At 50.9% G+C, this 12,430-nt stretch overlaps 4 protein-coding genes across 4 annotated transcripts; 1 reads left to right on the forward strand and 3 right to left on the reverse strand.

Moving 5' to 3' along the window:
• Nucleotides 1–598: 598 nt before the first annotated feature.
• On the reverse strand, nt 599–4,636 carry Z517_03830 (uncharacterized protein; the record flags this gene model as incomplete). The annotated part of the gene is made up of 2 exons (XM_013432934.1): nt 599–2,993; nt 3,045–4,636. The coding sequence occupies 2 exons, from the start codon at nt 4,634–4,636 to the stop codon at nt 599–601; spliced, it is 3,987 nt and encodes a 1,328-aa protein (XP_013288388.1).
• An 856-nt stretch (nt 4,637–5,492) lies between these two features.
• Z517_03831 (uncharacterized protein) lies at nt 5,493–7,742 on the forward strand (the record flags this gene model as incomplete). The annotated part of the gene is made up of 1 exon (XM_013432935.1): nt 5,493–7,742. One exon carries the CDS (start codon nt 5,493–5,495, stop codon nt 7,740–7,742), a length of 2,250 nt encoding a protein of 749 aa, XP_013288389.1.
• Nucleotides 7,743–9,154: 1,412 nt separating this feature from the next.
• On the reverse strand, nt 9,155–11,097 carry Z517_03832 (methionine-tRNA ligase; the record flags this gene model as incomplete). The annotated part of the gene is made up of 3 exons (XM_013432936.1): nt 9,155–9,463; nt 9,520–10,826; nt 10,878–11,097. The coding sequence occupies 3 exons, from the start codon at nt 11,095–11,097 to the stop codon at nt 9,155–9,157; spliced, it is 1,836 nt and encodes a 611-aa protein (XP_013288390.1).
• Nucleotides 11,098–11,405: 308 nt separating this feature from the next.
• On the reverse strand, nt 11,406–12,111 carry Z517_03833 (uncharacterized protein; the record flags this gene model as incomplete). The annotated part of the gene is made up of 3 exons (XM_013432937.1): nt 11,406–11,633; nt 11,753–11,799; nt 11,889–12,111. The coding sequence occupies 3 exons, from the start codon at nt 12,109–12,111 to the stop codon at nt 11,406–11,408; spliced, it is 498 nt and encodes a 165-aa protein (XP_013288391.1).
• Between the last annotated feature and the right edge of the window lie 319 nt (nt 12,112–12,430).

The following is a 12,430-nucleotide window of genomic DNA, read 5'->3' on the forward strand; positions in this document are numbered from 1 at the left end:
CTCTCGCAGAACCAAGTCCTCGACCTAACTGCTCACCTTGACTCCATGAAGATCGAAAATCACTTGAGACGGCAAGTGCAGCAAGATATAACGAGACTGAGGGACACTGGGACATACCGGGGACGTAGACACGCGATGAATCTGCCAGTAAGGGGGCAGAATACAAGGAGTCAGATCAAAACGGCAAGGAAGCTTAACAAGGCGGAGCGGTATTAGACGGGGCCCTTGTTGTTTTGTACCAAAACCACCCATGCGCATGGGACACATAAATGGGGGGAAGTGCTCGCGAGGCATATCATACAGACAGCCTCCGCGGTCCACGCGACCATGAGGACGGTCTGGAAGCCATGTATTTTAAAGCTTCAAGTACTGGGCTGGTTTGAAGCTTGGGACTACGGATGATTGAAGACCTAGTTCAATTGCGCTCGCTTCAGCAACAGATGAGCGGAACCCAGGTGATCATACTGCCCGAAACCTTGACAGACGGTAAACGTCTCAGGGGAACTTTGAATTAAGATATTGATGCTCTATACCGGTCTTCAAAGAAAGATAGGGTTTCTAGAGGACGTTGTCCCGACCACAAATATATCGTTGACTCTCATAAATTCGTAGTGACAGTCATGCTGTTACTATGTACCAGCAAGGTCGGCGGTAATCCGCCAGCCAACACTTCCAAATCACTGATATACCCAAGACTATCCGTCTCACTGCGATATGTTCCTTCGACTGGTGCCGGCAATGTGGTGAAGATGACGGCCGTGTCATCGCTATTCTGTGATATTAGTTCATTCAAGATCAAATGTTGAGCTCGACTTGGTAAGTCGTTAAAGGACAATGGAATTGAGGCTGCTGTTGGAAAGCCCGATGCGGACGGTTGGGGAGCATTGCTGTCCTCCCTTGTCCGCTGGTAAATCGATCGTCCCCCAGGGATGACATCTTCTGCCTTTTGCCGCCGTGGATGCGGATGGTCGGCGAACATGATTGAGGGACCGGCACCCTCATCACTAGCCACTTTAGTTAAAGGGACAGGCTTGGATGTAAAATTTGGCGAGGCTGCTCGAGACCTTTGTGGCGAGGTCGTCACTTCTAGACTCCCTGAGAGCGACGGTATGCCAGTACCCGATGCGGTGGGACTACGGCCTCGACCAACATCCTCTTCACCTGAAGGGGAAACGTCCTCACCAAACTGCAGTTCTGGCTCGGCTGTCATTGAGCGTTCCATCCTCGAGTTTTTGTCCCTTTGCCTTTTGCGTGCCGATTTTTTTGAGCTCGCCCGACTGCTCTTCTTGGAGGAGGGAGATTTAATTTTGAGGGTAGACCTCAGACTCCCTGGTGACTCGTGCATCTGATCTCCGCCTTCTTCTGATAAACTGGCATCCGATTCTTCATCATCGGAAGTCTCATCCCGCTCACCATCCTCTTCGTCATCGTCCTCGGATTCAGAACGTTCAGAGTCACTTGGGTGAGAGGCGTGTCGGCTGAGCATGTCGTCGTCGATGCGCGAGGTTCTCATAGAAAGACTCACTCCAAGACTCGATAAATTGCCAAACGACGATCTCTTTCTTGGATGCGTCAATATCCTGCGCAGACCATCAATCCGAATGAAAGCGCCATCTCTTCTGCTCGGCAGAGACGAGCTTGGCCATACAAAGTCGTCGGCCATCGAAAGGGCATCGACGGCACTAACATCGCCAGATCTAGACTTGCCCCGGAGTTTGAGAAGTTCTTGCCACCATGCCTCATCCTCCAGGACCTTGTTGACTTGCTCTTGCGTCTCTTCATCGACATCTTGGCCATTGACAATGCAATTGTAAGTCTTGATCGCGCCACAGGCCAGCCAGAACACAAGAACCTGAGCCCTGATGCGTAAATTCGCTAAAAGCGACATGACTCGAGCTCGTTCCTCTTCCACATCAGCCTCGTATTCAACGAAGACCGCGACTCGCAGATTGTAAGATCGTTTCCACGATGGCACAGTGTTGAGAATACATCCAAGTTGCAGGATAAGAGTATATGTGTCAAAGTTGGTGGTTGTGACATTCTGCGGCTGACCATCCGTCTCAGACGTCAGTTCTGCTGACATCTGGATGGGCCACAGATCTATGTATTTCTTTGTGACACTTTCTTTCGCCTTGGGGAGTTCCAAATCGCCAAAACCTATTGCGATTGCAACATTGGTCCGCAGCTTCAGGATCATATCTTCCAACACCATGACGTAGCTCTGAATATCTGTTCTTTTTTCCACAAAACACACATCGGTAGGCAATTCGCCACGGACCTGGCTCCTGCTCGTACGACGGCGTCTGATCGATCCGGCTTTCCGTTCAGGGGGCGGACTTGGCACGTCGACCAGAGGTTGCTCTGATCTGAACTGTTGTAGATTGTAGAAGCCGAGGACAACAATATTCGGGCGCATGCCGCCTAATCCAGCGGAGAGAAAGACGTTCCGCACTCCCCATTCAATTGAAGGCGAGATTGCCACGTTTACAAAAGCTTTGATCTTGGACATGTCGATAAACTTGTTCCAAGCTGCTTGCTGACGGCGTGCTTCCGGCACAGAGGCGCCAAAGTTTTGAGTAACAATCACATGGCCAATGATGAACAAGGCCCCCTTCTTTAGCGAGTTGCAGAAGTGGATGAGTTTGTAACTCCTTCTTGGATCATTGACCAGTAGAAGGATTTGCGGGCGCCAGAATTTGACATGCTCAGTCTTGAGTCTCAGGAGATACTTCCGAACCTGGTGGTAGATAAGGACTTCTGAAATCGAGCCCCAGGGTTTTGGCGGAGTTGTGTAGTGGATCATGATGATGAGGATGAGGAGAAGGCAAACCGAACCAGAGGCTGAAATCCCATCAACAAAGAACATGCTTCCGACGCTGAGAAGTGCCCCGGAGGCTGCTGTCCACCAGTTGAAGTATGAAAACGAAGGTCGAAAGTTCGGAGCGGATCCAATCTTTAGAAGGAACGTGGCAACGTTCAGCGCGAAAAAGGTCCTGCAAGATACCATCAGTGCCACTTTCATACCACTCTGGGGCAACACTAACATGAGGTAAGTCATGGTTATCAGAGAAGCAATTTGGTTGATGTCGAGAAGAAGCACCAGCTGAGTGACGGCGAACGTGCAAAGGATGGCATAGATGGGCTCGTCCTTCTTCATCGTCCCCTGCCCGAATATGGAGAGGCCGGGAACAACTCGGTCTCTGGCAATGGCTTGAAGTTGCTTTGCTGGTCCGATAATACCCATCAATACGGAAAAGAATGTCGTTGCCAATTCTCCAGCAAGAATCAATACCCCCGATATGCTCGCGTCCTGCACGACGTTGACATTTCGATAGAAGGATTCCCGGGTGATGCTTGCAGCCATGGCTACAATCACCAAAGTATATGCGACGAAGGTCAAGGCCAATCCACCCAGTGTACCGCGCGGAATGGACACACTCGGATTCTTCAAATCGCCTGACATGCTTGCGCCCGCGAGAATGCCTCCGGTTGCAGGGAACAAGATACCAAACATATCTTGATAGTTCTCTTTGCCCTTTAGCTCGCTGCCTGCTGCCCCCTTGGTGAAGTGAGGCAGCAGGTTCTCCTTCAGAGTTTCTAGTCGGAGGCCAGTAAACTGCAGAAACTGCTTCTTGGTTTGGAAAGGTGATCGAATGATGGCTGAGAAAGGAACACTAAACGTTGCCAGGAGTAGAATGAAAAGCAGGCCATTGCTCGCGCGCGCAAAAATGGCACTTCCGGCCATACAGATAGCGACACATAGTACCACAACTAAAGTGCTCCAAAGGTACTTCCACCACTGGCCTTCAGGAAGATCGTTGGCCCAATTTCCAGACTCAGCGCCAAAATTGTAGGTTAGACAGTCGACTAGAGCAACTGCATTCATTCCTGTGTTAAAAACAAAGCCAAGATATGAAACCAAGCCGATTGCTCCACCAAATTCGGGACCCAGAGACCTGGAGATCAAGTAGTAAGCTCCTCCTCCTCTGACCGTGCCGTTAGAGGCTACTGCCGAAAGGGACATCGTCGTAACCAGGTTGATGGTATACGCCGCGACCAACATGGCAAACATGCCTATGACACCGCTCTGGCCAAGTATAAAACCGAAGCGGATGAACATGAGGATGCTTAGGACGTTCAGACTCGTAGGGACGAAGACACCTGAGAGGGTGCCCAGTTTTTCTGAACCGCCGGCCGGGCGCGGAGGCACGCTATCATGGTGTAAAAATGACTTCTCGACCTTGCTTGGTATGGCACGGATATACGCTCCCAATGAATGTCCTGACGAGTTCTGAACCGCCGATATTGGGTCTGGCAGTTGGGTGTCATCTGGTGAGTCTGGGGGGCCGTCAAAAGTCCCATAAACTTTGGAGGAAGCAACTGTGTCTACCGGAGCAAGCGGTGGAACAGACACAGAAGACTGGGCTGTCGCTGGTCTTGATAGAGTATGTACTGAGGCATCGTGGGCTGATGCAGGACGGTGTTCTTCTGGAGTGGCCGGGAATGATGACCTCCGCAGCAATTGAGCAGCCTCATCAGTAGCTGTGCGCGTTAGGAAAGTTGGACCGCGTCGAGCTACAGAGCCTCGCCCTAGACCGAAGTCTGACCAGCCTTTTTGTCCTCCTGTGCTGGCCATGATTGTTCAGGGTCGTTTGTGGATGTCGATCCATAATCAATGCATCCTTTTGCTTGGTTGAGGGGGATAGTAGACTAGAGCAGTAACGTTGGAAGGTAATAAAGTGAAGGGTTCTGGATGTTCGTCGAAAGGCTTCCGGTTTTTACTGGTATTTCGACCACGGGGGTGAGGGAGTCCTTGATGGATGATATCAGCCGTCCTCGTCACTTGTACTGAAACGAAGCTGGCTCGTCAAATCCATCCGGACGAAAGAGGCACGGTGAAGATGGATGCAGTATTCAGCTTCTGATAGAAGATGAGAGTGTAATACAGAGTTGTTACGCAGGAGAACAAGGGGAGATGAAGCTGGATGTTTGTACGGGGTACAGGGACCCCTATGGACGGATGTTGAGGGGAGGTTCAAAAGGGGAATTTTGCACCTCTAGCCTCGCTGGGTGGGTGGGAGACGTGGGGGTTGGCCTTGAGCATCAGAAGTGGGGAGTTGCGCCTACGAGAACTTGTGGACTTGGGCGACGTAGTCAAACCGCGATTATTGGACCAGCGCCTATTGTCGGCATGATGCCCCTTGACCGCAGAAGCAAACCACGCCGAGGCGACCCCCGTGCAGCGCAGTCGCCAGGGAATTTTCGCCGCTCGCATCATGCTGACCAGTTACATCGTAGGCGAAAAAGGGACTTTCCATTATTTCTTTGCCACGAGCGCATCACAAGCACTTGTTCCCTGATCATTCGTACCGATCACATGCTATATCTTTGATATCCGGATTATTGGGCAAGCCGTTCGATACTACATATGTCGTGGTGTTCAAGGCTCCTAACTCTACCTTCAACTCAACAAGGTCTCAATATCGTCGACAATGTCTAGAACCAGTCCCGTGGATATACGCTCAAGCAGTCCCGCGGGACGTAGTTCGCATTCGCGAAATGCATCGATAGCACGATTGTCCTCCCCTGTGCCCTCCCATCGCCTTAACACGCCTCCTATACCCCAGGTTCCGACTCCGCAACAGATCGCCGCTGACAGCAACGACTCTGCCCTGCCCAAACTTGATCAATCTGGGTCGTTGCCAGGCCCAGGTCGGTCAGCCCTCTCCACAGCTCTCGCCGATACAGGGAATCGATCTCCTCCCGGAAGTCGTACACCACCTGTTCCTGCAAACGATCCTTCCCCGAGACAGCCACTATTGAACGCCTCCGCAGGACTGGGGAGCCACGACAGATTACCGAGGAGCAACTATGGCTCTTTCACTCCTCGTGAAGTGGCTGGGAGTCCAGGCCCAACGGAGGACCCCGAAGTGGTGAAAAGACACTTGGTGCAGCCAGACCAAGGCTTATCGAGGGGTAGACCTCTCCGATTAGATTTGAACGAGCCAGCGACTGGTTCGGATTCTGGCGAGTTTTCCAGTCTCCGGTTACAAGGTGGGGATATGACCCGTGCTGTGTATCGATGGGCAGAAGAGCAGGAGGGAAACCAGCCTGGCAAGGCGCAGAGGAGCAAAAGCTTCACTATGCCGAGACCAGAGCCTGAAAGTGACACCTTGGACATACAAAACATTCGGGTGCCTGGCGGATTCCGCAGAAACTTTCTGCGCAGAGCCGCCGAGAGTCCTACTCCTTCCGGTCGAGGCTGGAAAGGGTCCCCTGCAGCACATGGTCAAGACCCGTCTACAAGTGATGTTCGGCCCAGGCTGTTTACGAATAATTTTCTGGAGTTTTTAACGCTATACGGACACTTTGCGGGTGAAGACTTGGAGGAAGATGACGAGGTCCTCGAGCCAGATGAGTATTTCTCGTCAGATGCCTACGATGAGGGCAGCGATCGAGAGCCTATGGAGGATAGTGCCCTGCTTACGCCTGGCGGACTACGGCGGAGGCGACATAGGGAGCGTCCGCCGACAGGAACGGGCAGCAGTTTCAACGCATCTCTATTGCTCTTGAAATCTTTTGTTGGCACGGGAGTTCTCTTCCTACCGAGGGCTTTCCTCAACGGTGGCATGTTATTTTCCTCCCTTGTCTTGCTTGGTGTTGCTGCTCTGAGCTACCATTGTTTTATCTTGCTCATCAGTACAAGGAACAAGGTCGAGGCTTCATTCGGCGATATTGGCGGCATTCTCTATGGAAAGTGGATGAGAGCCATGATACTGTTCTCCATTGTTCTTAGCCAAATCGGTTTTGTGTCGGCTTACACCGTCTTCACTTCGGAGAATCTACAGGCATTTGTTCTTGCGGTCTCCAAGTGCAGGACTTTCATCGACATCAAGTTCATGGTTTTGATGCAACTGGTCATATTTTTGCCTCTCAGCTTGATCAGAGATATTGGAAAACTAGGATTCACGGCTCTCATCGCTGACGCCTTCATCCTCGTGGGCCTCATCTACCTGTACTACTATGACATTGCCACCATTGTCGATAACAGAGGACCTTCGGATATCACTATGTTCAACCCGTCAACCTGGACACTTTTCATCGGTACCGCTATCTTCACCTTTGAAGGTGTCGGGCTGATTATCCCAATTCAGGAATCAATGAAACGACCACAAGATTTCCCTGGCGTCCTGGCTACTGTCATGGTCATCATCACCATCCTTTTCACCTCCATCGGCGCGCTTTCGTACGCTGCGTATGGCTCGAAAACCAAAACAGTTGTCATCCTCAACCTGCCTCAAGACAGTAAAATGGTCAACGCTGTACAATTCCTGTACTCCCTGGCTATCCTCCTGAGCACACCGCTACAGTTGTTCCCTGCCATCCGTATCATGGAAAACGAACTATTCACTCGCTCGGGCAAATACAATCCTTACATTAAGTGGCAGAAAAATATCTTTCGCTTCTTCCTGGTCGCCGTATGTGCGCTCATTGCATGGGGTGGGGCTGGCGACTTGGACAAGTTTGTGGCCTTGGTTGGGAGCTTCGCATGCATACCCCTGGTATATTGCTACCCTCCTTTGTTACATCTCAAGGCTGTGGCAACGACCAAGTTGCAGAAATGGCTTGATTATTTGATGTTTGTATTTGGATTGGCGAGTTGTGTGTATACGACGATTTTAACAATCCAGCAATGGGCAGGGAGCAGCGGTGGTAAGTCTCCCGGGTATTGCGACTCGTGACGCACCGATGGAAGCGGACGACTCCATGTCTAAAGGTATTAGGTGGCGAGGACAAGTGTACGATGTAAGGAGAATGCCGCCACAGCCCTGAAGAGCGATAGACATTCAATGTCGACCGCTTTTGGGTTCAATGAGGAGGTTTGGAACTCGACCTCCGGATATCTGGGAATCCCGGTTCCCCATCCATCAAGATTTGAGCGAGGCCATGTTTCACAGCCATGAGAATCCCATGCTCGACTCGACACTATCTCCTTGGTGAGAACATGACTCAGTAAGGCTTGGGGAACCATGAAACTAGCGTGACCAGAGTTAGGAGAGAAACATCCTAGGTTCTTATCTGTATATAGTTGATTTGATGGGCCATCGAATGGGATGCATGCCGTGGACCCCGAACTCGAAGCAGATAACTTATATCTTTGCTTCCTCGCTATCTAAATCCAATTGCCTCAGTGTCAACCACCAGATCACTACCCACTAGGCATAGCCAAAGGTAGACGCTGTATTTCTGTATTATTTTACACGATACATGAGTCTTGACAGCCGCACAGATCTTGACTCAACAGCCCTCGTTTTCGATCCCAGAGTCGTCCTTGGGACCTGACCAGTATGTATATGTTGGGTCCATCTTGGCTGTCGACAGATAGGGTCCCGCACTCTGGTGGCAGAGACAGGTGCGAAGCCAGCATTTCCCACACAGCCGACGAAAAGAAATGCGGATGTCCTATAGTGCAGTGGGTGGGTAAACTGACGGCATAATAACCAAAAGAAGAAAAAAATGAATAAAGACTGCGTGGTAAAAAAACCCAGCAATAAGCAGAAAAGAGTTGGTCCTTCCCCCCCCCCCCCCCTCCCCCCCAAACACGAGACGTCCCAGATCCAGGTGGTGGTGTCCCTGCTGCCTAGCTCGGGCCAAAAAAAAATCCATTTCTGATATCCAAAGATTGAACAAGACGTGGATCAGGTGTCCAGCCCAGGGAGCAGCTGATAAGTGTAAAGCTGCGCGGCAGTCTCAAGGTACATACATAGATAGGGTGGGTATCTTGCACGGCGCAAAATACCACGTTGACGCAACTCGAACCAAGTCCTTTTCGTGAGGGCAGATTCCGCTAACGCTGATGCAGGTACGATAAGTCAAAATCGAGTTGGGGGACTCAGGCTCCTCGTCCAGCCGGGCTTTCAGGGCGAAGGGATATTCGGATCCGGGTGGACTTGCGTGGGACTTTCCGCGTCGTTAGGGATAGCTGTCGAGAATTGCGCTTGTGGTCAGGACAATCCACGGGATGAACCGCTGATATGAGTCCCGGTTTGATAAAGATGGAGGGGGTTGGTCAGGCTCAACTTCAGAATGGACAGTGGATAGGTGCATCATAATGTTCAACGCTGTGACTTTTCATGGCACTGTTTTGTCTCTCTCAATGAACAGACAAGAGCATTGGGAAGACGACTTCAGTCGATGCCTTTGCATCAGGTCCTAGCGCTGGAGGACCATACGTGAAATCAGCACCGAAAACCGCGTCGTCAAACGTCCGCCGTGATTCGTCGACTTCCATCAAATCCAGGGCGGCTTTCATTCTTTGAGGCATAAACGGTTGGAGAAGAATAGCCATGACTCGGATAGAGTCCGCGCTGGTAAAAAGGATGTAGTTCGCTATACGCCTTGTTTCGGGATCTGTACTCTTGATCAACTTCCAGACTTCAGAATTGTGGAAGAGCTTGTTTGTCTGCGAAATTGGTCAGCTCTGCGACTTCAACCGTAACATGTGAAATTATGTCTTACCTCCCCGATCAGCTCACAGATTGACTGTACAGCTTTCCGTGGATCCGGTTCCTTCATGTGGTTGTCCGCGATTTCTCTCACAGAGCATAGTCTGGCATGGTGACCTCGTAGGTTGGCATGAATGGCCTTCATCTCCATGTCACTGGCGCTCCATTGGTCTCGAGTGATGAACTTTGAGAAATTTTCGTCCTCTTTGACCAATTTCACAGCCCCACGGACATCGAAGTGCTTGCTCTTGTAGACGCGATGAATGAGATTGCCGAGTCCACCTCTTAGTAAGTGATTGTACGTCTCTTCAATGAATGAGTTGTCGTACGTGGCATCGTCAACAATACCTCCGTTGTGTGCCATGAAGAAACGGATACAGTCCACTCCAAATCGGTCCATGGCGTAGAACGGATTGACCCCGTTGCCGGCCGACTTTGACATTTTTTCGTTGTTCATCGTCCAATGAGCATGGGTCAGGAATCTATCCGCCACAGGAAGATTCAAAGCCATGAGGAAAGCAGGCCAGTAAATGGTGTGAAAACGGATGATGTCTTTGCCGATGACTTGACAATTCGGGGGCCACATCATGTTGGCGTCATTTCTGTTGACGAACGGATATCCCGTCATGGTCAAGTAATTGAATAATGCATCGAGCCAAACGTAGATGGTCTGGCTCTCGTCACCCGGAACCTGAATTCCCCAAGTCAACCGCGATGAAGGTCTGGAAACAGACAGATCTTTGAGTCCACTTCGAATCTCGTCCATGATGAAGGCCATGCGCTGCTTTGGGACAATAGCGCCTGCATGGTTCTCGTAGTACTTTAGCAACGGAGCCTGAAACTCGGACAGCCTGAAATGGTAATTCATCTCCGAAGTCCATTCGACATCTTTCCCGGTCTCGATGGAGACAATCTTCGTTATACCTGTTGACGGATCGAGGACTTTGTGGACTTGAGTTGAGGGATAAAAAGTCTCGTCGCTGACCGAGTACCAGCCCTCGTGCTTGGCTTCGTAGATAAATCCCGCGCGATTCAGCTCTTCCCAGACATATCTGACAACATCCTTATGGTCCTCGTCCGTGGTTCGGATGAAACGGTCGTAGTCGATGTTGGCTGCGTCACATAATGCCTTGAACTGCTCGGCGTGATGATCGCAGAACAGCTTAACATCGGTGTTTGCCTTTTGAGCAGCCTTTTGCACCTTCATTCCATGTTCATCGGTTCCGGTTAGGAGGGTCGCCCTCGTATCACCGCGAAGCTTCGCCCAGCGTTTGAGAACATCGGCGAGGACCAACGTGTAGAGGTGGCCGACATGGGGTGCTGCAACGTGTAAAGTCAGTCAGCTGCCATCTGAAGCGAAAGACGATCAACACATGCCTGAATTGACGTAGAATATGGGCGTTGTCACATAGTAAGGTTTCCCTGCCAGAGCATGAGCATAAGCATTTGTAGAGCTTTCTGGTTCAATCGCTGCTGCGAGGGTGCGCCGTTGAGAATTTCCACGAGGCAGAACCGGTCGCCATGGTTGACATCGCGCAGAAGCTCGACATTGGAGGAAGAAACTACGAGCGTTGCGCTCGAGAGCGAGCATGCTGGGGTGGGGAGAGTTCAAGAGCTAGATGCGCGCACGAGAGTTGGGTCAACATGTGCAGGCCCACGTATTCATTCGCTCCAATAATTAGTTTTCGGAAGCTACAGCATGGGTGATCAACATTTGCAGTTTTCTCCGCATCACTATTTGGAGTCCCCGATCGACGGCAAGGCGGCGAGGCTGAGCCTCGCAGCCTCTCTAGGTGGCGGAGTGGCGACATTGGCCAGGTAGCCTCTCTGCCTCTATTCCATGCATTCATTCCAATACAAGTACAGATAATCGCGGAGAAATGGAGAACAACATTCGGACTAGAGCATATGTTCATTCACATTCGAAATCACCTTTAAATCACTCCCACCTGCAGCCCCCGGTCCTTTAATCTTGAAATATAATCCATGCAATACCTTTCCATCTGTCCATGAAATGTCAGTTTCATTTGCGGTCTTCATCATGTTGCCCGTCAGCCCCGTCGCTCGGCGTTCAAAGAAGTCGTCTGCGGTCTCATATTCGCCTTGACTCGTTCCAAAAGCTCTGACCTGGTCATTTTGGTGTCAGGCGCTAAATTCCTCTTGAACATGAGTGTCAGTCTCGCCGCGATTGACCTTTTGCAGGCTGATCAAGCGGCAAAGCATTCAGAGTGCAACCGCTGACTTACCAGCTTCAGCCACCGCCTCAACTCTGTTTCGGTCCAGTATTCCGGATCTGTGTGCGTCGATTAGCTCAATATCTTGGCGCTATGATATTCAAGCCAGCCACCAAAGACGCTGTTAGGAAGCAGGACAGGACCATACCACCCGTAGGATCACCCTCGGCAGGGAATATATCTCCACCCCACATATTCCATAGTGATGCCAGAGTCACTAATCCCGCAAAGCCTAGGAAGAGATAGTAAAAGTCAGGCGCCATTCCTCGCTTTGGGTCGAATGAGGTGCTGTGCGGGTTGGGGATTTGTAAAGGACACAGGGAGCTGGCGACAGCAATTTTGGCGGTTCCGTTGGCCTTATAAGGAGTCATCCAGGGTTACAAGGCAAATTAAGATCCCTGAGATCAGAATCCAGACAGTAGAAGTAGGGAATGCAAACCGAAGAATAGATTCTGGTGACTATATCAGTTGGGGCACTGCAAGTCACCAGGACTCGAGTGCAACATCAAGACAGTGACAAATTCAAGCGTCAAGCCATTGAGTCAGAGGATTGAGTAGGTGATGAGGTAGCACATACACGAGATTGCATTGCTTTGTCCAAGGGAGTAGGCATCTTCGACTTCTTTCTCGAGATCTTACTGGAGGTGGCGAGCCCAGTAGTATAGTCTGTCAAGCGTGGGAGGCGTGTCA

The sequence above is a fragment of the Fonsecaea pedrosoi genome, assembly GCF_000835455.1.
Source record: "Fonsecaea pedrosoi CBS 271.37 unplaced genomic scaffold supercont1.2, whole genome shotgun sequence".
NCBI classification, from domain to species: Eukaryota; Fungi; Ascomycota; class Eurotiomycetes; order Chaetothyriales; family Herpotrichiellaceae; genus Fonsecaea; species Fonsecaea pedrosoi.